Consider the following 24,896-nt stretch of genomic DNA (forward strand, 5'->3'; position numbering starts at 1 on the left):
GCCCGAAGGCCGCTCGCGGAACATTACGAGCTCGTCGAGCGTGTTAAGTCCACGCGCGGATAACCGGGCGGTGTCACGTCCGTTATACGCGCCTAAAAAAAAACAAAAAAAAAACCCCCCCGTTCCAAAAACGTCAGGCCCCGAGCCCAGTTTAGCCTGCTAGCCTAGCCTAGCCCAGCCTAGCCTGCCCGCTAGCGAGCGCTAACAATCCGAACGGCAGGCCGCGAGCCGAGTTAGCCAGTTAACCTAGCCTGGTCGCTAGCGCAAGCTAACAATCCAGCCTGCTGTTCTTGTTGTGATCGTCCTGCCCAGTTTGGAGCCAGGTAAAGGCCCTGTCCTGGCTGGCTAGCACGCTAACGGCTGCACATGCCAAACTCCAGTTTTTTGGCGTCAAATCCAGCGATCGTCCGAACCATCGTCCAAAATAAATACTTCTGTAACGCAGCTCAGTCCGCTGTTTTCCTACCGTGTACCAGTCAGACCTTAAAGCCATTTCTGCTAGTCAAGCCCAAATAAGACATATTCATGTGATGCATGCCGTGTATGGGCAGAGGAAAAATTGAAAAGCAAAAAAAAGTTGTGTTGGTTACCTCACAGTGCTGGGTCTACTCTCTGGGGTCAGACGTGTCTGTGTGATGGTGTGTTTCCCCCCCCTCCATTAAAACTCCTCTGTTTCTCTCCCCCTACTGAAATAATTCAGTTCAGAACAACTTCTAGCACATGCTATTCTGGATCCAGGCCGAGACTACTGTTTACACTGTTTCCTACTTTTCTGTTTTTTGTTGTTTTTTTTGTTGTTTTTGTAAAATTGTATTTCTGTTGAACATGAGTAACACTCCTTGTTGCCATTTTCCACAGCACGTGCAATTAGGTTTTTATTGGTCATAAACGAAGATTTTAATGTAAAGCTGTACCCAGCCGTTTTTATGTAATCATACGAGTAATCGGTTACTTGCGGATCGAAGAGTTTCCTCTGAAACGCCTGCGTTCTGTGTCGTCTATTTTGAAATGTAAGCCAGACACTTCTTATTTGTTCCTTTGTTCCATGATGCAAACACATATTGATATTAAGCAACATATTAATTACAATACATAACAAGATGGCAGATGCTGCTGTAATATTTTGCGTCGCTATGTTCCTGTCCGGTTACATTTCTGATTGTGATTGACCCAGTTCAGCATTTAGTGGCTCATCAGAATCCACACAGAGAAAAGAGAGTAAATATTTGGGAATTCACTTTTGCCTTGTGTAATAGATGGTTAATTGATTATATATTGCGCTTTATTAATCCTCGGACTACTCAAAGCGCTTTCACATTCATACACACTTACATACATCGATGGTGGGGGCAACCGTGCAAGGCGCACGCCTGCTCAACGAGAGCAGTTAGAGGTTCAGTGTCTTGCTCAAGGACACTTTGACCTGCTGCCAGGAGGAGCTGGGGATTGAACCAGGAACCCTCCGATTAATGGACGGTCGAATGATAAGAAAATAAGAAATGGTTCAGTGTCCATCCTTTTGAGATACATTATCAAATATTTCCATGCTCTGCTAAATTGGGTTCATAAAAATGCTGACAGAACTTGTTCACGCCCCAAATATAAAAGGGGAAAGAGTTTGGAGGCAGAGGATGCGATTGATGCGGAATTCCTGAGTCACAGACATTTACAAAGACTGACAATACACTAAATGTAAAAAGTAGAAAATAAGTCAGGAGGGTCCTTGTAAAGCGAACATCCTGATGTTATTTTATTGTTTGGCACCACGTTTGTCCTTGGTGCTTGATTGTTTCTGCATTTCTCACCGCGTGGCTTTTATAATCACTAAACCAAACTTCCGCGCCAAAGTCTTCTCCAAAGTTTGTCTCTGTGATGGAAAGCGCCACATCGGCAGCATTTGTGTCACTGTCCTAAAGAGACCGGAGGACACTGACTCATCCGCTTTCAAGTATGCAGGAAATAATTGGAATATACTTTATTTTCAAGCACAATATGTAGGTTTTAGTCTCGGCTGAGTAGTCTACACCTGGCACTACTCGGCTCGCTCCAGATATACATCTGCCGTCTAATATTCAAGGACTAGCTTGCTCTCAGATGCATGCTGCCCTACTGCTTTATAGGGCACAATTAGTTGCCAGTTTATGTATCTGATGGAACACGGGAAAAAAATCTTTGCCTTTTAACCAAACAAGTTTTAATGAAAAGGTGTTCCACGACATCCCTCCTCCATATCCACCCCTTTGCCAGGTTAACAAGTAGCCAATTCCCAGCCAGTCTTCTTTGCGTCCATCCTCTTCCTTTGCCGGTCTTGGATCAGCAGTGCTGCTTGGGGTAAAGTAGAATTGAAAACCAGGCCAAAAGTTAGTGTACTCCTGGTCAAGGTTGGCGATGCGTAGCCCTGGTGAGCCTGAGCATGTCATCGCGCACCGTCTGATATGGAACTACCGTTGAATGTGAAGGGAGGCTCGCAGCGTCCTTTTATCTCCACATTGGATAACCACAGATTCCTCAGCCCTGGCTCTGTCCTCCTTCTGGCTAAGACGCCGTTGATTCATTGAGTATTGTAGGCGCCGCGGAGACTAGGGCTGGGAGAAATTATGTAACGTAAGATATGTTGTTTGTTTGGTCTGAATTACCAATGCACTTATATAGTTGTTCTCCAAGCATGATGATTCGTTGTGCATATTTATCAGCATCTCCTATAATTACTCCTGCACATTTTGTTACGTGGGAGGGCAGATCTCCTTGTGGCACCGGTGCGGTTAGAGGATCCATACCTAACATTTTCACACTATCAAATCAGTACCCTCATATTGACATCTAATGATAAATAAAAAAATGTTTACTTATTATTTTTCGTATTATTGAGCAATTACTGGTGAGTGACAGTGGTGCTCATTGACAGTATTGGCGGCAAGGTGGCTCAGTGCTAAGCACTGTTGCCTCACAGCAAGAAGGTCCTGGGTTGTGGCAAGCTAGTAGCCTTATGTTGGTGAGAATCGGCTTTGTTTTTCACTGGTGCTGCGAGCACGTGAGAAATCAAATACCAACCTCACTCCAACTTTCCACTTGGAGACAAAGTGGAGAAGGGAAAGCAGGGAGTGAAATTGGCTGGAGATGGATGGCCTTTTAAATGATTTCAGATTAATAAGCTACATATAAATGATCTCGCTGTGGACTGCGACCCTACTTCATAATGGCTACTAAAAGATTCGGAAGAACCTTGCATCAGAAACACTATACTTAAAGTCCATCTGGATCTTACTAATGACAAACACATTCTCTCCATTATTTGCTGAATGCTGGAGTAAAGATAGATGCTTAATATCTTGATGAATGAAATGATCTATATGCTGCGACAGAAGCTCTTGTTTATTTATATTTCTCTTTCGTCCCAAAATCAGTCTTCATCGACAAACAAAACAAACTTCAGATTGAGATTGTAAAAAAAAGGACATTTGGATTATTATTATTTATTGTTCCATAGATGCGAAACAATATTCAAACGTCTCCTATTTTGCATCCTCCCACTACCCCGTACACCACATGCAATCTGTGGCAAAGAAGTGGTGGAACGGAACGGAGATGATCCGTGACCCGTACGGATCACCCCCCACGGATGGCCTCGCATGTGAACCGCAGATCAATTGCAAAATTGAACCATCGTAGTGAAATGCAGTTTTACTGCCCCTGTTACTTTTCAGAGGAATAATTCCTTAAATCTCGATGCAGAGTTGCAGTTAAAAGAAGATAGACAAGACATTTGTTGCTGTCTTTTACGCTGAAGAGCAATGATTGGTTTACGTTGCGCTCTGTTGCTGCTACTTTACGACATACCGTGAAGCAAATGGCGCCGCTATGCATCTGCTCGTCCGCCATATTGAAGCGCTCAAGATTCACTCGTAAACAAATACGATGTGTTTGGAGCGATGCGGACTTCTCTACAAAATCGACTGTAACTCGCTTAATTCTGAACCAATTTCATGAAATGTTGTTTGTAATAAATGTGAGAAATTGAACAAGATATTGGTTACTTATTGTAATTAAATTCAGTCACTGGGGATGGATCTAATGATTTTTTTTCATTTACTACTATGTTTAAAGGAAGAAGGTATCACGCGTGTCTCATATTGCACTTTAATTTAACAATTGATTATTGAATGTTTTATGAATTTTAAGATTTATGTAAACAATGGACAACATCTTGAATGTTGTTTTCATGTAAGGCCATTGGCAAAAGTTCCAATGGAAAAGTTGTTTTTGTCTTCCTTAATTTTTCATTAAAACACTTTTTTTGCTGATCCGAAAAATGATCTGGTCCGTGACTCAAAACCGTGAGTTTTGGGATTTGTTGCACCCCTAATAATCTCTGGCCAATATGACCAAAAAGGAAGTGTCTGTGTCTGTCTGTGTCTGTGTGTGTGTGTGCGCGCGCCCTTATTAAATATTGTTATTTTCACATAATTTTAGTTCCATCTTACAAAGTGTAGTGTGTCATTGTGTCCTCTTGATAATACCTTTCGCAATTATGTCATCTCCAGTCCGACATCATGTCATCATGAAGGCGCTGATGATGACACACTTTTGCCAAACAAATGCACGAGAAGCGCAGAGGCGGCTAAAACACATGCAGTTTCTTAGCACAGGGCCTTGGCATATTTAAAACTTACCTTACCAATTCACCTGGAGCAGTTTATCCAATTACAAGTTCTAGACTGATGGAAATATTTCATGCTAAAGTGTATCAAACAGTTCTGGAAGGTGTATTAATATTGTTGGAAATGATAAATTATTATAGTGCATGTTTGCATGCATGCATACATACATAGGTTTGCATGTGTGTGTGGATGCATATCTGAGTTTCCGTGATCAGGCAATAACCGGGAAATTCTGATAAAGTCTGACATTTAAATCTTTCCGGTCATCATGTCCGGTGAAAAGGATTATCTCTAAGCACAATTTTAATTATTGCTGGGCGATAAAACGACAATGATAATTATCTACATATTTCTTTCCTCGGTGTCGAAATAAAATTAATCGATCATTTTGATAAAAACTTCCGCAGATCTGTTCGTTTCCGCATTCGGCAAGTCTTAACGGAAAGCCAATCAGTTTGGACGATCTCAAGCTGACCGGTCACCTCTAACCCCCCCTGTGGACAGGATGCGCTTGTAAACACACACATGGAGCAGTGACAGAGTGCAGCATCCAGAACTCAGAGGAGAAACAAAAAGATGATGTAATGTGACAACAAGGACACAACATCCATAGTTTGGCAGATTTTTTTGGATATTTAAATTTTGACCCAAAGCTGACTGTAAATATCTATTGTTTTGTAAAATATGTCGACAAGACGTCCCGACAAAGACGGACAACACTACAACCTTTATTTATTTAGACCTACGTGCCGTATTTACTTTGCGTGAAAGTGAAATGTTAATTAAAGCAGCCGCACTTGTTACTCATTGTTCATGAATGGAAATTATTCCATTTCAATCGTAATATTCCTAATATTTAATTGTTTTTAAAACGGCGTTGACTGACAGGACTCATTTTATTTTGAATATTAATAAAAAATATTATGAATCGACACGCCTTGATGATTTAATATAACCTGCCTAGCTTTTTTTTTTTTTTTTTTTTTAGCTCAATAAACATAAATAATATTTGACCGGAATTTTTCCTGTTTGTCTGGGACATTGAAATCTTCCAGGACACGTGGACTGGCACCAATTTGTTCTAACAGAAACTCTGACACGTGTGTGGTCTGAAACTCTGACATGCACTGCTGTAGTTAACAGTAGAGGTCTGTAAGTCCAAAGGTGTTAAATTTAGGAGATTCGAATAGTGCACAACATTCATTGTTAGTTCTCCTTCATTATGGTTGTCACAAAAATATTAGGATCCTTTATCAGAAGGGCTCCATTTCATATTCGGTCTACAGCTGGACTTTTATAAATTCTTTCTCTGCTGGGTTAGGGCAAGTCAATATTAGGGATATATATATGTCAAAGATCTTTGCTGTAGGGAAAAAAAAAATTTTTTTTCTATAGCTCCATGATTCAAAAGTTAATAAAAGTGTTTCCTGATGGTGTTCTGAGCAAGAGAGAATCAGAAATATTTAATTGGCATTCGTTTGTAATAAATGTAGTTAATTTGTTAATAACTGTAGTCAGGCAAACAATCCATTCAAATATATATCATCTACATAGAATAGGTTGTGTTTTAAATACACACTAAAAAAAAAAATTGGTCGTATTGCAATGAGAGATTTATTAACTCAGATTGATTTATTTGTGTTTTTTATGAACATGTCTTGCTTGACTAACCTTTTGGGAAGTTTTACTTGACCAACATTAAAGCCAATTAGAACAAGGATGGGCAGTCATGTGCCATGGCGGCCCAGGATGGAGACTGTGACGTCATTGGCCGTTGGAGCATGCGTCAATAGCCGTTGGAGCGCCTCTTGTTGGAACGCGATGATTAAACAGTTCTTTGTGATCCATATGTCCTTTTGTGACCAGTTGCGTACATGTTGTTCTCCCCTCTTTGCACGTAGTCAAATGCGTGGTTATGCACATACTTAAAGTACAACCTTAGAAAATTAAATACATCAATATATATCCTTCCATCGATAGCTTTTCTTGTCACAATAAGTGAACGACTCAGCAGGCAGTGTGGCTTCTCTGTTTGAACTCAGGCTAGAGCTACTTGTGTCCACGTTGCTCTGTTTTCTTCACGCTCACCCACATGTTTCATCTTAAGGTGATGGAAGAGGTTGGTAACTTGGTTGCCTCTGACAGAACTATTGCCTGACGCAAGTTACAGAAGGTCTGTAAAATTGGTCAGGGTAATTATCAGCACCAGCGAGAATGGTTCAACCTTTTGCATGAAGTTGAACCACCCTCGCTAGAGCTGCCTGTCGCCATTTCTTCACTCCTCTTTGTTTGCATGTCAACATGTGCCCATGTGTTTGTATTGGCCTGACAGTGACATTGCCTAAGTTAACAGTTGCACGAAGCAATCAATTGGTAACCATCAATTCTGTTCTCCACTGATACAAATTACATTGTGCGTTCCATATCGCGGCATATACTACTAATGGTGTGCTGTTTTTCTCGCACCCACATCTAATACAGTCTTCATGTGGACATGGAATTCTAGTACTCACTGGGAAACAAATCATTTGCTATGAGTACATATGAACAAGTGGGTAGCACAGGTGCTCCCAGTTTAAAAAGCTTAAAAAGGGGGTGGGTTATTTTTTGACCTTGAACATGTTGCAGTAAACCTTTGAGGTTGGTAGAGAGGGAATTTTGCATAAAATGGCTTTTAAGTAGGCTATTCCTCCCCGTATGGCACCACTAGAAGTTAAAGGGAAATATTCGGTTAAAAGGGGCATATTCCGTCTGCACCTCGTTAGTGCCAAATCAAAGTGTATGAAATGACATTGGAATCCAATTTATATGACCGATAATTTTCTCTATTATTAAAAGCCGAACCTTGGAATCGCTGCTTGACGTTCATGGCAACATTGTCCTTCTGCCTCCGAGGCCCTTGATGGACCCACGCTCTATTTTTGTCACTGTATATTCTACATGCGAGCAGTGTGTGTCAGCTGTATCACCTACTGATATTTCAAATTGTGAAAGCAAGTGTCAACAAATGACCCACTACCCAATGATAGAAATAGAACTAGAACATTCTCACCCCCTTCAGTGCCCCCGCCCTCCACTCATACCATCTCTCCATACTTTGAGCGGTTATTTGACGTTCGTAACACTGATGTATTGTGATGCAGTAGCTCAGGAGCTAGTAATCCAAATGTTGTTCGATCGAACCCAAGCTCCTCCCGCTAGCATGCTGAAGTGTCCTGAAGCAAGACAATTAGTGTTAAGTGCTCCTGATGCCGGCGTCCATCAGTCCATCAGTCCATCAGTATGTGAATAATTGTAAGTCGCTTTGGACAAAGGCGTCTGCTAAATGATGATGTAATAATGTATTGTATGGGCTCTATGGTTCAAATCTTTATGTAAACCCATTGCTATGGAAGGATAAGGCCTCACTGGTCGTGGTCCTATCATCCCCTTTGTCTTCTCTATCTGCCTGCTGTTAAGTCAAGCAAGCTTAAATTTGCATGCTTGACAGCTCACTGAAAAGAGCCGGCTCTTACGGCTCCAAAGAATTTCTTGTATCTATGAAATTGCATGACATATTTTGTTGTGTTTATTCCCATTCAAAAAAAAAACCATTATTTCTAACGATTTAATACGACTGGACTCTTAAGTTATTTATTGAGAAACAAGTGTTTTTTTTTTTCACAAATCCACAATTAATAGTCTAACAATGGCATAGCCTTCAGTGCTGGAAAAAAATTAATACATTTAAATCTAAATTCGAATTGTGACCTTACAATCGAAAGTCAAATTGAATCATGACACCCCTGATTATCATATATTTTCACGTCACATTCACATAGAGAAACACCTCTAAAATACTTTAAACAGTAACAAAATGTCCTACGGGAGGTTTTGCTTGTGGTAATGGCAGAGTTAAAGGAAAAACAAAAGTTTGACGTTATATCTAACCCAAAATATTATGTTTCAGGGGGTTTGACTTATTGTCCCGTAATTTGTCAATGACATTGGGCAAATCCAATTTAGTATAGCAGTTGTTCTGCTTATAAATGGCACATTGATCGGCAACCTGTTCTATGAAAAGTTATATTTGTGTAGTGATGTTGCTTTTTTACCAGTCAGCTATTACTCACATCAGAAAATGGCATGTAAGCAGTGTGCAGATTACATCAAGTCACTTGGTGGAGGGTGGGCCAACTATTGTACACTGCAATAACAATACATGCTTTAGTTTAGGTAACAGAACCCTAAATTGGATGAAATATCAAAGTAGATGCCGACTGTAACGACACGAAACAGCCAACGTTTAACTATATAGTGACAACTAACTAACTACTAACACACAATACTTGTTTTTACAAAAAAAAATTTGTTGTATTGTTTGTTGACAACAATTTTGTGCCTTTTTGATTTTTGAACCCCCCCCCCCCCTAAAGATGAATTTTGACTTGTTTATTGGGGCACAAGGCTCTCCAGGTTATTCACCACTTCCCATTATTAGCACCTTTAAAGTAAGTTGTTTTTCTACCTGTTGTGCAGTATCACATGGAAAGTGTGTATGTTTGATGTTAACAAAACTGTTGCATGACAGCCGGCAACATAGTACAGACCATGTGGCCGAGGGTTCTTTGTGAAATGCCAGATCTATGCCCAAATCTGTATCTAGAAGGGACTGGTGGCCAAAATGTCAAAGTGGGTGGGGTTTGGATGGATAAGTTTCCTGTTGAAGAGTCCTTGAAAGCTGCCCACAAAGGCTTAGTAAAACAGACCGAGGAAAATTAAATAATGAGCCAGTTCAGTTCATTTTCAGCAAAAAAAAGGCATTGTTGTGAATTGCAGCATGTGCCAAATCTTCAAGAAGCCATTCCTTTATGTCCTAATGTCAATCAACATCTATGCTGTTGTTTATGTAATTAGATAGTTGGCCTAACCTGCAGTGGAAATATTGCCAACATAGCAAAATAACTTTACTGTTGATCATTACGTTGGCTTTAATTGTACATAGCATTAGACTCGCATCTTATAGAAACATGTTTTGCAAAATCTGTGTCAATTGTTGAAGGGTTTGCACTTTAAAAGTACCACAAGCAGGTTTGGGTATTGGGTGATTTTAGTCATCGCCGTGGACAGTGGTAGCAATTCCAACTCCCGTTACCTCTTGGCAAAAAGAACTACCTTGACTGCGGTGTTGTGTACATTTGAATTGAAGAGATGAGTAACAAACATACAGCTCATTGCCGGATGTACACTGATCAGCCACAACATTAGAACCACCACTCATAACCACTAATTGTGGAGGCCCTTGACCAGCTCTGACCTGCCAAGGCATGGACTCTACAAGACCTCTGAAGATGTCCTGTGGTATAGGGTTGGGTGATATGTCCAAATGTTCCTATTGTCAGCTGTTGTTGAAATATCTAGCTGTGGAAACTACACCTTAAAAATAGTTGTAGTTTCCACAACTTTGGCTCTGGGCTGTTTTGGAACAGCAGAGGCAGCCCAGTGAAAAGATTGCTGAATTCTGGACGAATAGGCGACGGTTGTTATTATTGGCCTTCAAAACCAAAAGTCAAAATTTGACAGTGAAGTTATCCTTAAAATCACCAATTCCTGCATTTCCCTCAGATATTCTGTCCCTGAGTCATGGCGGACAGGAGAGCGGAGAAGTCATGTGAAGAAGCCAGCAGATCATTGGGCAGGCGGGAGTACGAGACAGCAGTCAGTCACAGCACAGATGCGCTGCTGGCCCTCGGGCCCCCAACCCCCTCCTCCGGAGCCCCCGTGCCGCCCAGCCCCCCCTCCCTGGCCCCGGGAGCCCTCCGATGCCGCGCGCTGCTCTTCCGGATAGCAGCCCTCCTGCAGCTGGTAAGAGGGGAATTAAAGTCACATATCTTCATGTATGATGATGAGCTGTAAATGTTACTCAGTTTTGTGAATTTGTATATATACATATTTGTGGACTTGTATGACTAATGACTGCCGTTATATTTTGTGAAATTGGGGGAAACGACAAAAAGGCCGGTGGCTGAACTGGGGGTGGCAGAGTTGAGGATGTGGAGATTTTCATTGGGAGTGACAAGGATGGACAGGATTAAGAAGGAGTACATTAGAGGGACAGCTCAGGTTGGACAGTTTGGTGGAAAAGTGAGAGAGGCCCGATTGAGATGGTTTGGACACGTGTGTAGGAGAGATGAGAGTTACATTGAGAGAAGGATGCTGAGGATGGAGCTGCCAGGCAAGAGGAAAAGAGGAAGGCCGAAGTGAAGGTTTATGGATGTGGTGAGGGAGGACATGCAGGCGGTTGGTGTAAGGGAGGAAGAGGAGCAGAACAGAAGGTATTGGAGGCAGATGATCCGCTGTGGCGACCCCTAACAGGAGCACCCCAAAGAAGAAGATTGGTGCTTTCATAAGATATTTATATAAAATAAATATTTGAGAAACGCTCAGTACTAACCTGGATATTATGACCAAGCAGGAAGAGGCTTTGACTAGAACAGTCATTGGAGTTCAGAAATGTCAATCCTTTAATGCGGCCATAGAGCTCAACAGTGAGTTTCCGGAAGTGAAAATCCCATTCAAATTCTGAATTGAGGATTTTGATGCATCAATCCACTTTTTTTCCAGGTCCGATTCCGATACATTTGTGCCGATACCGATGCTGATTCCAATACCACAGCACCTTTTTCTTTTTTCTCCAAGGAGTACAAAAACCCCCCCTTTTTTTCTTTTTTCAAACTTTTCTACTCCACATAGTACATAAACCATTCACTATAAAAAAGACTAGTTGAAATTGGTTGAGAAATGTAGTGCTTTTTATCCATAAAATCATCAAATTAGGCGTTTCCCCCTTTTACTTTCTCGTTTTTAATCCTCATCTGGTAAATAGTTTGAGTGTGGCGCTTCATGAATAGTACTACAACTCCCAGTAGCTCTATGGCAGCGCACATTATATATGTCTGAATAATGATGTCTTATTTTGAAGACCAACACAGCTGAATGGCTGCTTCAACAGTGAACGTTTGCCCAAATCCAACTGCCAGTTCCTATTTGTGCACACTTTTCCTAAAGTGTAACAGCAACGTCTCTTATTGGTGGAGCTTGGCGTTACCATGAAAATGTTTACTGCAAACGTCACTATCCGCTAGTGAGTTACTGCTAACACTGAACACAAACTATAATATATTACAACACTCTTATTTAAAATATAAACACTTTAATAATGACAATGTTAAATACAAGAAGAACCACGCTAAACTATTGTTAGGTTGGAAAGTTATCATTCACAATGGTTTATGGGATGAGTAGTGCCTTCACTCTTAAAAGACTTATGTACACAGACTTGTACCTTTGCCTTTTTTTCCCGTTGTCCGAAAAAAAGGTTTTCTATTTATTTAGGCTATATAACAAAAGGATTAAGATATTTGTCGAATAAGTATTTTCGCTATTATCAGAAGAGACATCTCTCCTCTCTCTTTTGCTCCCATCTCCGGAGATATGCGCGCTGACACACGCCCGACGAGACGAGGGTGCAGATTGGGCCCGGCAGCCCCTCTCCATGCGTTGTGCACAGAAAATGAAGCAGTGTTAATTCTGTTCTTAATTTGTTTTAGTTTTTCTCTCAAAAAAAAAAAAGCACCCATAAGACTGGTAGTACGGTTAAAATCTTAACGCTAATAAAAAAAATTAAAAAACACTGCTCAACTGCTGAAGAATCTCAGTCATCTGCAGGGTTTCCGACTCATGATTAGACTCGTCGACTTTCAGGAGCTACAGATTATGCATTCAAGCCATTGTGGCATGCCTCTAAACACGGACTGTTCCAAATAGGGCTGTTTCAGTGTGTGTAGCTTTAATTGTGAATGAGCAGCCAAGCCCCTAGTTCTGGGCCAATGGGGTTTGAGCACAAGTTCCGGGTTCTGTGAGCCAATGGGGTTTGAGCTTCACGCGGGTTTCCCTTTTATTTACTCTGTAAACTGTCATTGATTTCACCTTATCAGTACACCGAAATCTGTTTCTGAACAAATTTGAGGTGAGAAATAAGCAACCCAGTTGCTGAATCTACACTCATATTAGATCTACAAGGCCTCATTTAAAAGATAGTTCTGACTTTGGTTGCCGTGCTCAAGGCTTGTGGGAGACACGGACCAACACACCCGGACACTCGTAGCCTACTTTTCAATAAAAATATATTATGAATCGACATGCCTTGATGATGTCACTCTTTATATACCCTGCCTATCATTTGTTTTTTAACTCAATAAACACACAGAATATTTCTCCCATTTGCCCGCGACATTGAAATGTTCCAGGACCGGCATCAACTTTTTTCTAACGGAAACCCTGATGCAAATGCGTCAGGGATTTTCTTGTTTTTCTTGTCAGGAAAATGTAGGTTCAAGTTCAAGAGATTTGTCACATACATACGGTTATACATATGTGCAGTGAAAAGTCATGACACCTGGTGATTACGCATAATAAGGTCTATAAGCTCTAAAAATACTAAAATGTGTTTGTTTTATTCAACTGCTTCCAACTGCTTTATTCAACTGCTTCCAACTGCTTTATTCAACTGCTTCTAACTACTTTATTCAACTGTTTCTGTCTACTTTATTCAACTGTTTCTGTCTACTTTATTCAACTGTTTCTAACTGCTTTATTCAACTGTTTCTAACTGCTTTATTCAACTGTTTCTGTCTACTTTATTCAACTGTTTCTGTCTACTTTATTCAACTGTTTCTAACTGCTTTATTCAACTGTTTCTAACTACTTTATTCAACTGTTTCTAACTGCTTTATACAACTGTTTCTAACTGTTTTATTGCTTATTTGAAAATGTAACTTAATAGCTGATTACTTGAATTGCAAAACTAACTTGTTGCATTACTTGTTACAACAATAATGTAATCAATAAAGTACAATAAAATAACAATAAAGTACTCTTAACACGCGACAGTACTTTGTAGCGTGTTACCCCCCCAACAGTGCTCACAAGGCTTGGTTCCAGGCTTAAAACTCTTCTGAAAGAGTTCTGAAATGTCAATGGAATGAATGAAAGGTAAATTCACTTCTGGAAAGGGTTCGTGTTGTCTGGAAAGTTCATAAAGTGGGCAGTCACTATTGAGTTCTATAAAAACAACATTTAACCTTACAACAACATTACTATAACCAAACAGATATCATAATATCGATATTATAGAAGTATATCGCCCAGCCTGAGTACTTAGAATTGTAAATACACAAATATAATATCAACAATATTTCAGATATTTCAGATGACTTAAGTTGTATTTCTCTGTTACTTTTGTTTTACCTCATTTTGTTTCTCCATCTCGCATTTTTCTCGCCTTTTGTGACCTCTGTGTGATCAAGTACACTTGTCTTGTCTCAAAATCATTTTCATGCTCTAATTATAGAAAGTCACCCATGAGGGGAAAAAAACAGATACAAGCATCTGAATACCTCTTACCAGTCGCTCGCTCACCCTTGACCATTTTCATACTCGCTTAAGCTCTCTTATTTACATTTTGGTGTCTCTCTCGCTCTTGCTCTCCATAAACTCTTGCCTGCTCTCTTGCTGGGCCCACTCTAATGCTGACTGGCTTACTCTCTTAACAATCTGTCACATATTAATGAATCTAATTTGTCAGGCTCACTAACTTATTGACTCATATCGCTCACATGCTCTCACTCTATTTCAGTGTCTCGCTCTTCACTGTCCGTACAATCCACTTCTTTGTTTTTCTCAATCATGAGAAGTCTTAAAATGTGTTTGGGGGGAAAACACATTGTTTAAGGATTCTTTAGAAATTGCGTCACCTCCTCGCTGGGGAATGTAGTATATTTTACATCAATCCACCATGACGCAATTACAACGATGAAGGCTTTTCTTTTGGTTTATTAAAGATAACCCTCGTGTTCAGTCGATTTCCCAGTCTGTCATTTAAGATATCCATCCTGTTATATATATATATATATATATATATATATATATATATATATATTTAAATATTTGATATCCCGTGAGGTAGAATCGAACAATGGATCAACGTAGTGCCTTTCCCCAACCTCACCTCAAATTCTGTCTTCCTGCTTCTCATGCCAACAGAAAGACTACGATCAAGCCGATGAAGACAGCAAACATGGTAAGTAGTGCTGAGTCTTCCATAAAGTTCCACTCACGCCTGCACTCCAGCTCTCCTTTGCCTGTAAAATGTGTCCAGGTGTATAGTACGTTGTTTTGTTCAAGTCTCAAGTCTCATACGGGCAGACTTACCCATCGTATAAAGTGACAATCAACACAAGTGTGCCAGGGAAGTGTTGGCGAGGGACTACTTGCCTTAGTAACGCGACAATGTTCTGTTGTTCACGCTCCATTAAGTGTTTTTGCATGTTGCCGAGATTCAAAAATTTGTAAAGGGTTTTCAACAAAATGTACTTGAAGTGTAAAACAGAAACCGCAGCGGCTTGAGGTTTTCCGCGTGACCCCAAAAATGCGCTGCTGCCTTTTAGCCTATTGGAAATAGGAATGTTATATCGTAGCAGTATAATAAACCACTTGACAATGAAAATGACACAACGAATCGCGTCTCGATAAAATGCTTGTCATCTGTGTTTCGGTCTCCACACTCAACTCGGTGTTTTTTGCCCTCTGCGTAGTCCTGGCGGAGGACGTTTCCAGGGGCGAGGGCTGCCTGCAGGCCAGCCTACGTGCCATGATGCTGGACGGGAGCCTGCGGGAGGTGGCCAGCATCCTGTCTAAGGCCCTGTATGGAGAACCGCTGGTATGAGACACACACATACACACACTTATTCACATTTACAGTCAGTTCCATCTCATCAGTGTGGAGCAAAAATATTGAATTTCTAGAAAGCTTGACTTCAGTTAATATGATCAAATATGATCAACGCCATGTCAACATTAGCCCTCTGCCTTAAGTCATTATCGTTAAGTGTCTTTTAGTGGTATAGCATTGTCATAGAATTAAAACCTTCCATTGCCATAGTGTGTAGTGAGCCAAAAGTTAGTAGTCTTAATTGCCGGTTCTCAACCTATTGAAGTGTGTGTACCTGCTCTTGCAAGATTACACTGATGCTATGCTACTTCAGCTACGAAACAAAGTGAAACATTCATACGGAATTAATTGATGGGACGTGTACAAGTAATTTTGCATACACCCATGTGAGAATCACTGGTCTAAATGAAAATTTAAAGTGTCAGGCCTAAATTTTCTCACACTATAGGGGGTTTAATCAAACAGGGTTTAATCTTAATCAGGACTAAGATAATCCTACTTAAATTAATCCGTTATTTAAAAACCCCATTCTGAAACGTTGCAAGGAAGTCTAGGAAGTCCTAGACTAAGGTAATGAAGGACGAGTCAGCTGCTTCTGCCTGGTCTTGGTGCTGATCTTAGGCAGGAGGTACACTTAAAGACGTAAAACCACCGGAGAACAGAACACAGTCAGCAGAATACTCAATAAGAACACTGCGATAAAAGAAGAACAAACTTGACAGTGAGTGTAGGTGGCGGTGACTTTGCTTTACATATAGATGATAAAGACAAATAAATAATAGTGAAATCAAACTCAATTATTTACAGTACCTATATTTCTGCAAATAGTGACCGGGGCTTTAATTTTCCACAACTGCCGCCTGGGTGCCGTGCTCCTCAAAATAAATACACCTAAAATTAAACTAGCATTATGTTATTTGTTCTGAGACACAGGACGCCCAGTTGACCAGAGATCACTCTCTCTCCATATCCAAGGCAGGACGTCCCTTAGTTGGTTTAAAATGTTAATTTCATACAAGTAGAAACTAACAAAAACAAATAGATCTAAAATAAAAACACAGGAAAACCGGTGCCAGTTTATATTTGAGGAAGTGCGCATTAAACATGCTCCGAATGTTGCGGCTCCGGGGGGGAAAAATACAAGTGACCCAGGAAAAGGAGGAGATTGAGTGACGCGGAAAGAGAGGTTGAAGTCCGTCCCCTGCCGTGACGCAACAGCATTTGGAACAATTGCGAAAAGGGAATTTCTCATAGCGAGAGAAAGACAAAAGGTTCCTTCAGCCCATTGTTGTGTGCGTTTCCACCACAGTTTAAAGACCAGTGAAGATTATTCAAATAAGTCCCCTGATGTCTGAAAAAGCGACGGCTGTTTTTACACGTCATTTTTGCGCGCGACCATACCAGGATCTGGTCCACTGCAGGAGAAGACAACAACAAGAAGAATAAAATGAATTAAGAAAGACAATCAAAGTTAAATTTCACTTATGTTGTCTCTCTGTATCCATTTTATCCTTCTGTCCTTGTATTCATTGTCAAAATATTAACTCTCAAAAGCAATATTTTATTATCAGGTTTGAAACATTGTAAAAAATGAGTTCACACATGGTGAATTGAAACTGGGTTGTCCGTGTAGGAGGGCAAAATCTTACTCGCTACACTATATGAAACATATTTATATATACATACACTCGTTGTTTTTACGTTGTCTATTTTTTATTATCAAAAACTACTTTTTTTGTACAAACAAACAGTTTTAGATCAAAAAAGAAACTGTACATTCAGTCGGTTTGCTGCTACAGATTCTTTTTAAGTGGTGTCTGAAATTAAATGCTGCAGGTACTCGACCAATCAGAAACCCCCAAAGTTCCTGGACATTTGCTGAGCGGGGACTTTTTGGTTCCTGGGCCATTGTCCCCGGAACTTAATTTAGACCCTGGTCCCTGAGGTGGCACTGAGTTCCTGCAAAGGTTCCTAGTTCCTGGGGAAAGTTCCTGCAGTGGAAACGCGGCTTTGGTCGAAGAGGCCTAATCTGTGTCCACCGAAACCGCCCCTATGAGTTCTGACCTCTTAGATCTATTTGAGCTTGTCTAGAATCATACCTTTCAAAAAAAAAAACAACTCTTGTTGGAGTCTCTACCCACAGCCATGGGTTCACATAGGGAGACGGCGTCGGTTGGGTAGTGTGGTGCTGACAAGGCAGATTTTTATTTATAGTCCAAAAAAAATGCTCGCTGGCCAACATAAACATAAGGTAACCAATTTAATTAATCTGCAGATCCGGTCGCAATATTGTACGCAGGCTCCTGCCCTTCATCACACTCCCCCCTCACTGCAAGACAAACAACACAGGAGAAAACTCTCCCAGCCGACTCGGACCGATCGACGGCAGCGTGTTGATCAGGCCGAGTCGGAACAGCTGCGCCGGCGCAGGGCAAAGCTCGCATTGTAGCCCGCAGACTGCGGTTTAGCCACGCCCCTCATTTGCCACAACTGTATAATTAATGAACCTCTACAGCTCGACTGATTCCTGTGGTTAGAAGTGTGTTCAGAACCTCAACCTGGGACAAGACCAGAAGTCTTGTGTTTTCTACAAAGTTGAGGACGAAGCCAGACGTAACCGGAACTGAACAGGGCCAAGAGCTTTTGCAATGGCACCTGTGATTGGCTGCTGCCTTTCTTGTCTTCAGTGAACAGCAGCACCGGAACACAGACACACACACACACACACACACAGACACACAGACACACAGACACACAGACACAGACACACACACACACACACACACACACACACACACACTGTACCTCTTTGTGTTCCTTGTGCCTTTTGCATCTTTTTTTTTTTTTTTTTTTTTTTGGCATGTCCTTTTCAGCCTCCTACTCATAGACACATTCTTCTTCTACTGCTGTCCACAAGCTCAGGCTGACCTGCAACATTTACAAAGTGTTGTGAGTCTCCGAACAAAGTTTTCTCTGTAAAAGAAAAAAAAATCCAAAACAAAATAGTTTTTGCAGACTCTGAAAAGGTTTGGTTTGGCAAGCTGAAGCGCTGCGATCACGTTTTAAAAGTAGTCTCCTTTTTGTCATTCATGTGTGTGAAGCGCATCAGTGCTGTGGTTTTCAGACTTCCTGTTGCTGTGTCAACAAGGAAGTCTGAAGGTCTGAAAGGAAAATTGAGATATCGCGACATTGTTTGGAAGTGATGCAACCATTTTCCACTTAAATGAAATACCACCATAGTCACAAACAAATGTAAGTATTTCACTCCCGTATTAGACTGAATTTGTTCCGTGGCATGGTTTAATAATGCACATGAGATGGTTATGCTAAAAAGTTGGTAGCAATCCTGATGTCATGTATAAAATGTCAATATATCGATATTTAATTCAATCTGGACCCTTTATGTCAAAATCAAATCCGGATCAAGCCCAATACACAGGCCTACACGACTACAGCGATTATATTGTTGATTTTGTTTTTAAATCATTAAACTGAGAAGTATAACGATTAAAAAACATTGTTATACCATCTTTAACTTGAATAAAAATACATATTACTACTTTAGTGCCCATATTCCCAGATAATAGCAACCACCTCTGCTCGAACCTATTATTATTGTAAATATATAATAATGATAATAATAATAATGCCTTTGTGACACGGGTAAGTCAGCACTGCCAAGAATGCCTTTGTGACATTGGTAAGTCAGCACCCGGTCCTCCAGGTTGGGGGTTGGCGTGGGGTTAACAACCTCACCCCGTAAAAAAAAGCATGTTTCGGAAACGACGAGAAGAAGCCATTCTGGTTGGGGAGCAAATGGTGGGGGCTCGTCGCCCAATGTTCCAGAAGGAACGGGAGGAACTAACTAACTAACTAACTATTCCCAATATTCTAACTCTTTTCTTGGTTCCATTTCTGTTTTTTCTTCTACAGAATGGGATTGTCACAAAGGACTTGACCAGGTTAAAAATGCTACTCTCAGAAATAGAAGTAAGTGCACAGGACTTTTTAGTTTTTTTTTTCCCCATTCCGTCCGCCCACCACGCGTCTTCGTCAGAGGATTACTTACAACTCAGGGGCGGCGGCTGCTAAAATGACTGCCCCGACTCGATAGTTCTGCGGGTGGTTCACAGATAATTTGTTTGTGATGAATCCCCTCGCTCGGCCATTACCAGTGCTCCGGCGGTCAGATAATGGGAGCACTAAGTTCTCTCTGTCGTTCTCCATTTATCCATCTCTTCATTTATCTCTCCCTCTTCATCATCGGCCTCCCTTCATGTGATTCTCCCCCTGTCCCTCTCTCTCTTACTCCTCTCAGGCTGTAAATAGCGAGATGGCGTCGGAATACACAGATGACCAGGAAGAAGGTGGGTACATGAGGAATTACTGAGTTAATCACACTTGTGCCCTCGCGAAGGAGTGTCATTTTGTAAAAAAAAAAAAAACGAGGACCCAACAATATTTTGCCAACAAAGCATCACAAGCTGTCTTACGCAAATTGTTTGTTTTCAGATTTGCACCCAAGTCACCATTTGTGTTTTTAGTTAATTGACTAGTTAAAACAACACTATAAAACTGTTTTATCTCAAAATAACAGCTTCAAAATCATTTTGATGGTACACTGACTTGTAATATGCAGAATGGCAGCTCTTTCATTACCACCCTCCCCGTGAACGCCTGTTGTTGCACTATGTAACTTCTGTGTTCGAGTACAAAGCCGCGGGAAAAGCATGTTACGCTTCATGGCACGATGTCACTTCTTTGGTGTTTGGCTCCGGTAATTAATTACCTTTGCAAAAAGTAGTATTAAATAAAAATGTGATGTTACTGCTATCCAGAACTCTTTTTTTAATTCTTAGTTATTTTTGCCTGGTAAAATTTATATAAAAACTTGGTCAAAATGTCCGGTAAAACGTAGCCACTCCCGGATCTCACCTCAGCCAGCGGGCGCCAGCCATCACTTTCATCGCGCCGCGGAATTTATTTCACCCTCTGACTCACGTGCGCAAGCTGATCTGCCAGGCCGTGCACATCTGGTACCTACACCGGTAGCAGGGGGCCGATCCCTGCACCCTCTCTTCCCGCGGCTCTGCGGGCTCGTGCAGGTGTTCATGCAGGCAGCGCTGTAACCTACTTGTATGTTATATTTTCATTGGTAACATAGTGTTATTGAAACGTGGCCGATAAGGTTATAATTTGTCTGGTAAAATTTATTATTTTAAGACACCAAACTGAGTTTTACGACAGTGAGGTAAAAGTGCATTTGCAAACTGTAGAGAAAATCTGCGCCAAATCCGAAAAGTTACATAGTGCTGCTTTAATACTATGCCAATTAGGAAATCATTGGTTCCCGAAGCTTACTTTAAAATTGGTATTTCCAGTTTCTTGGCCCCACCCTCAAAATTAACCCAAAAAACCTTCCCAAGTCTTTTTAGAAATGGAAATGAGGAAACTTGCCTTCCTCATTTCCATTTCCAGATGACCCCTACCTAACAGCGGGGGTGGTGGCTTTGTTGCCGTTTGTGTTGGCAGAGGTCCAAGATGGCTGGCAGTTCAGGCCTCCGCCTCGAGGAGTCACGAGCAGCGAGGAATACACTCTATGTAAAAGGTGAGTTCACCTGCTGAGTCAATACGAGCATGGACACCGGAAGGTAAATTTTAAGTGTATCCAGTACAGTACAGCCTCAATGATCTGAACCCCGCTGAAAAGTTGGGGAGACTGAAACGTGAAAGAGTTGTAAAGGAGACAGATGTATCAACGTCCTTATTTAACCACTGTATAACATTTAACATTAAACAACAGACTTGGTATTTTTTGCTTTGTGGATGCCGCTGCGTAGTATCCAAACCGAAAATCCTGGTGGCCAAAGGTTTGGTTGACAGGGTTCTACTGTAATAACAAATAACCTACTCAACACCAATGGAAACCGTGTGAATGATGTGAGGACTTCATAAGCTCATGTTAAGATTTATATCCACCTCAAAATTATTATGGCAACATATTCGGCCCTCTTACTACCATCACTGTGCCCCCACCACCACCAGGTACTTGGAGCAGGGCCTCTGTCGATACGGGGCCCAGTGCACGTCAGCCCACTCCCAGGAGGAGCTGATGGAGTGGCAGAAGCGCTACGCCTCGCGCCTCATCCGCCTCAAGCAGCAGCAGGACAGCAAGCACTTCACCGAGAACTACATGGAGACGCTGATCGAGAAGTGGATGAACTCGCTCTCCCCCGAGAAAGTGGTGCGTGGGGGCGGGGCAACAGCTGTCCACCATTACGGGGATCGGGTTGATTCTCATGTACATGCGAGACTCCTTCTGCCATTGTGGCATGTTAAGAGGCTACTAAACCTTGGAGGGATGGACACATACACACTCCTTAAAAGGATAGGTTTGCGATTTTGTTAGTCCAGGCCTTATTGAAATGCTGGTGCTACTTTCCATGGTACAACCCTGCTGAACCCTTTACTATTGAGAAAACTTACCACTCTGCTGCAGCTTCTCACTGCACTTAAATGACTCTAAAACTCTAAAGATGTCTTTATCCTTTTACTCTTTTATTTATTTATTTTTTCAAACGGTAAAGGATAAAGATTGTTAGATTGTCTTTATTTGTTATACTGGTAGAGAAGGTTGCAAACACGAGTGCATTTAGAATGCTAACTAGGGCTGAAAAATTTGGGAAAATAATCAAATTGTGAGTCAACATATAAACTGCTCTTTCCTGTGGGCCAGGCCTACGCGTTATGATGAAATTAGATAATTTGATGCATGAATTGATCTGAATAACATACCTTTATTTAACTATTAAAGTGTAAAATGAAAAACCTTTAATCACAGTAGAATATTGACTGATTGATTTAACTTCAAGCCTTTTAATTGTTCAAATCTAAAAATGAACATTCAAAAAATATACGTTGTTTCAGCAGAAATGTTGTAGTTTTTATAAAAATGTTGCGTGCATACATCCACATACACGGAGCACCACTCTGTGCTCAGGGACGGCTTTATGCTCATTAAATTTAAAAAAGGGTAAACAAAAAACCCCAACAGACGCAGTGTTCTGGAAGAGGCTCCATCTGGACTTTACAGGTGTTCCGGGCTCTGCCAGCAGCACACGTACCGCAGCCCGGGCCGAAGCACCGGGCAGCGGGGCAGCGCAATGGGTTAAATCGATCGCTGTAGGCGGGGGGGAAGTGTTGCCATTACACACGGTTTCGTTCCATACGCACTTGTTTCGTCCCATTAGGAGACATAAAATAAGAACAGAGTGTTCTGTCCCATCGATTACGTGCACCCCATCGCTCGTGCGGCAGCGGGGGAAAAAAAAACCATCGCAGGCTTTGCGAATTTGGATATGGTGTTCTGTTAAATTGCGATGTCGGTTTGAATTTAATTAATCGTTCAGCCCTAATGCTAACGTAAGAGAGTAAAAACAAAGGAAGTTGTGCCGCTTCCTACTGGCAACATACAATAGCCAACGTTATGCTTTGGATGCACCGCGGAGATTGCAAATAGTAGTATTAAATAACAATGTGTTGTTACTGCTATCCAGAATTATTTTAAATGTAATTTAATGCAGAATGTTGCCTATTCTCGATAAAACAGAGAAATGTTTTTAAGGTGAAACATTTACCTCGTTGCACTACATGTTAGCACAGTGAGAAGCCGCAGCTTAGTGGGAAGTTTTTTTCGCAAAGAAATCATTCAGAGAGGACACGCTACGACGGTTATAACTGATGGGTACCGACATTCAAAAAGAGCCTGAGTTGGAAAACGGCAAACCTTTAACATTGCTGAGTTTTATTTCCTTTGCAATGAAATAATTTGTCAAGTATCATTTGTAATGAGTTAGAAAGGCTTAATGGGAACTAGTTTTGCGGGGGCCTCATTGTAACTAATCCGCAGCTGCCTACAGGAGATATTAACTACCCACGAATTACAAATGTTTTAGTTGAACTCATTAGAATTAACATATTAATCCCCGCAACACTAATGTGAACCAAAAAAGTCTTTCTTCTCTCTTCAGGGTTGTCGATCTGTAGTTGGTTATCTCGGTTAGTGGTCCTTCCTTTTATTTATTTTAAAGAGATTATTTTTTTCTTTGCCTCTCTTTGTCATGTTTCATAATGTCAAAGTTATTCATATGTTTCGATAAATTACCCTCTTAGCTCAAAAACCTACTGAGTGAATGGCAAGTTGCTGCCAACAGTGCCAACACCAGCAAGACATGATGGCTGCTTTCAACTTGGAAGCTATAGCTTGACCAACAAGATACGAAAAAATAAATCCCCGAAACCGCTTAAGGGATTGGAGTATATATTAATGTAAAAAATATTTATTCTATTTTCTTTAGCTAAGTGATTATTTGGAAGGAGTGAATGTTGACACCAGTTCCAGTCTGTCTCTGACGGTTGCCTCCAAGAAGTCCTCACACTCCTGGACCTTCTCCTTGTTCTGCAAGGTAAAGAACACACGTCATACGGCATTGATCTTGTGAGATGAGACTATATAACGTCTGGGATGTTGTTCATCCTAATATCGCGATATATTTAAATGTGGTCTTTAAGGCTGAAATACAAATGTAAAGTAATGCCAATTTCTTTCTTCACTGACTATTCTAGCTGTTCTGATCAAGCCCTACCTGTTTGCTCATAATATCCACATTGCTAATAATTGTTCCCCATATATTTCTTGCATGTAAATATCTTATGAAAGCACGAATAGTCTTCCCTGAATTATCGTCCAATTATCAATATCCAGGTATTTGACAAAATAATATTGTGATCTTTTATTTTCGTCAATATCGCCCAGCCTTAAAGAAATGTATCAAATACGACGTCCTACTGTAGCACTGATAGGAAGTGACCTCTTGGCGACGGGTGTCCTAATTACACTTCTTCTTCTCTCGGCCAGCCGGCCAGAAAACTGTACCGAATCGCACTCCTCTACGACGCCCACAGACCCCACTTCTCCATCACAGGGGTTTCGACTGCCGAGCGCCTTCAGGGCCTCCCCAAAGGCTGTCAGGAGTGGACACCGGGAGAGGAATCCGCAGGTATGGGTACTTGTACCAGGGATGCACTGTGATTATTCATCTAACGGCGCTCCGGGGGTGGGTACCGAGACCCGGTATTAAACCGGCCCGATCGCCCCCTCTCCATGCGTAAATGCGCATAAAATAAAGCAGTGTTAATTCTGCTCTTAATTTGTAGTTTTTAGTTTTTCTCTGAAAACATAAAAAAAAAAAAACAACCAATAAGAATTCCGTTAACGTACCGGATCAATAAGCAGTATCGCTAAGAGTAATAGTACCATTTAAAAAAACAAAAAAACTTACCCGTTTTTTATTTTTATTTTTTTTATTTGGGGGAATGGGGTACAATCGGGGTGCACGAAGATTCACGCATATAAAAATCTATTTATGATTCCCCTGATTTAAAATTCCTCATTGAAATGTTATCTC

General features: G+C 41.1%; 1 protein-coding gene across 1 annotated transcript in view; it reads left to right on the forward strand.

The window, feature by feature from the left end:
- Positions 1–10,280: 10,280 nt before the first annotated feature.
- helz (helicase with zinc finger) overlaps positions 10,281–24,896 on the forward strand; it is a gene marked incomplete at its 5' end in the record, with an annotated part of 87,525 nt that continues 72,909 nt past the window's right edge. Inside the window, 9 exons of the mRNA XM_079998585.1 lie at positions 10,281–10,502; positions 14,742–14,778; positions 15,293–15,417; positions 19,363–19,419; positions 19,748–19,796; positions 20,962–21,037; positions 21,475–21,673; positions 23,787–23,894; positions 24,347–24,488. Coding sequence (XP_079854711.1) covers positions 10,281–10,502; positions 14,742–14,778; positions 15,293–15,417; positions 19,363–19,419; positions 19,748–19,796; positions 20,962–21,037; positions 21,475–21,673; positions 23,787–23,894; positions 24,347–24,488 — 1,015 coding nt within the window. The remainder of the gene's footprint in view (positions 10,503–14,741; positions 14,779–15,292; positions 15,418–19,362; positions 19,420–19,747; positions 19,797–20,961; positions 21,038–21,474; positions 21,674–23,786; positions 23,895–24,346; positions 24,489–24,896) is intronic.

This window comes from Zeus faber (genome assembly GCF_960531495.2).
Source record: "Zeus faber genome assembly, chromosome: 4".
Taxonomy (NCBI): domain Eukaryota; kingdom Metazoa; phylum Chordata; class Actinopteri; order Zeiformes; family Zeidae; genus Zeus; species Zeus faber.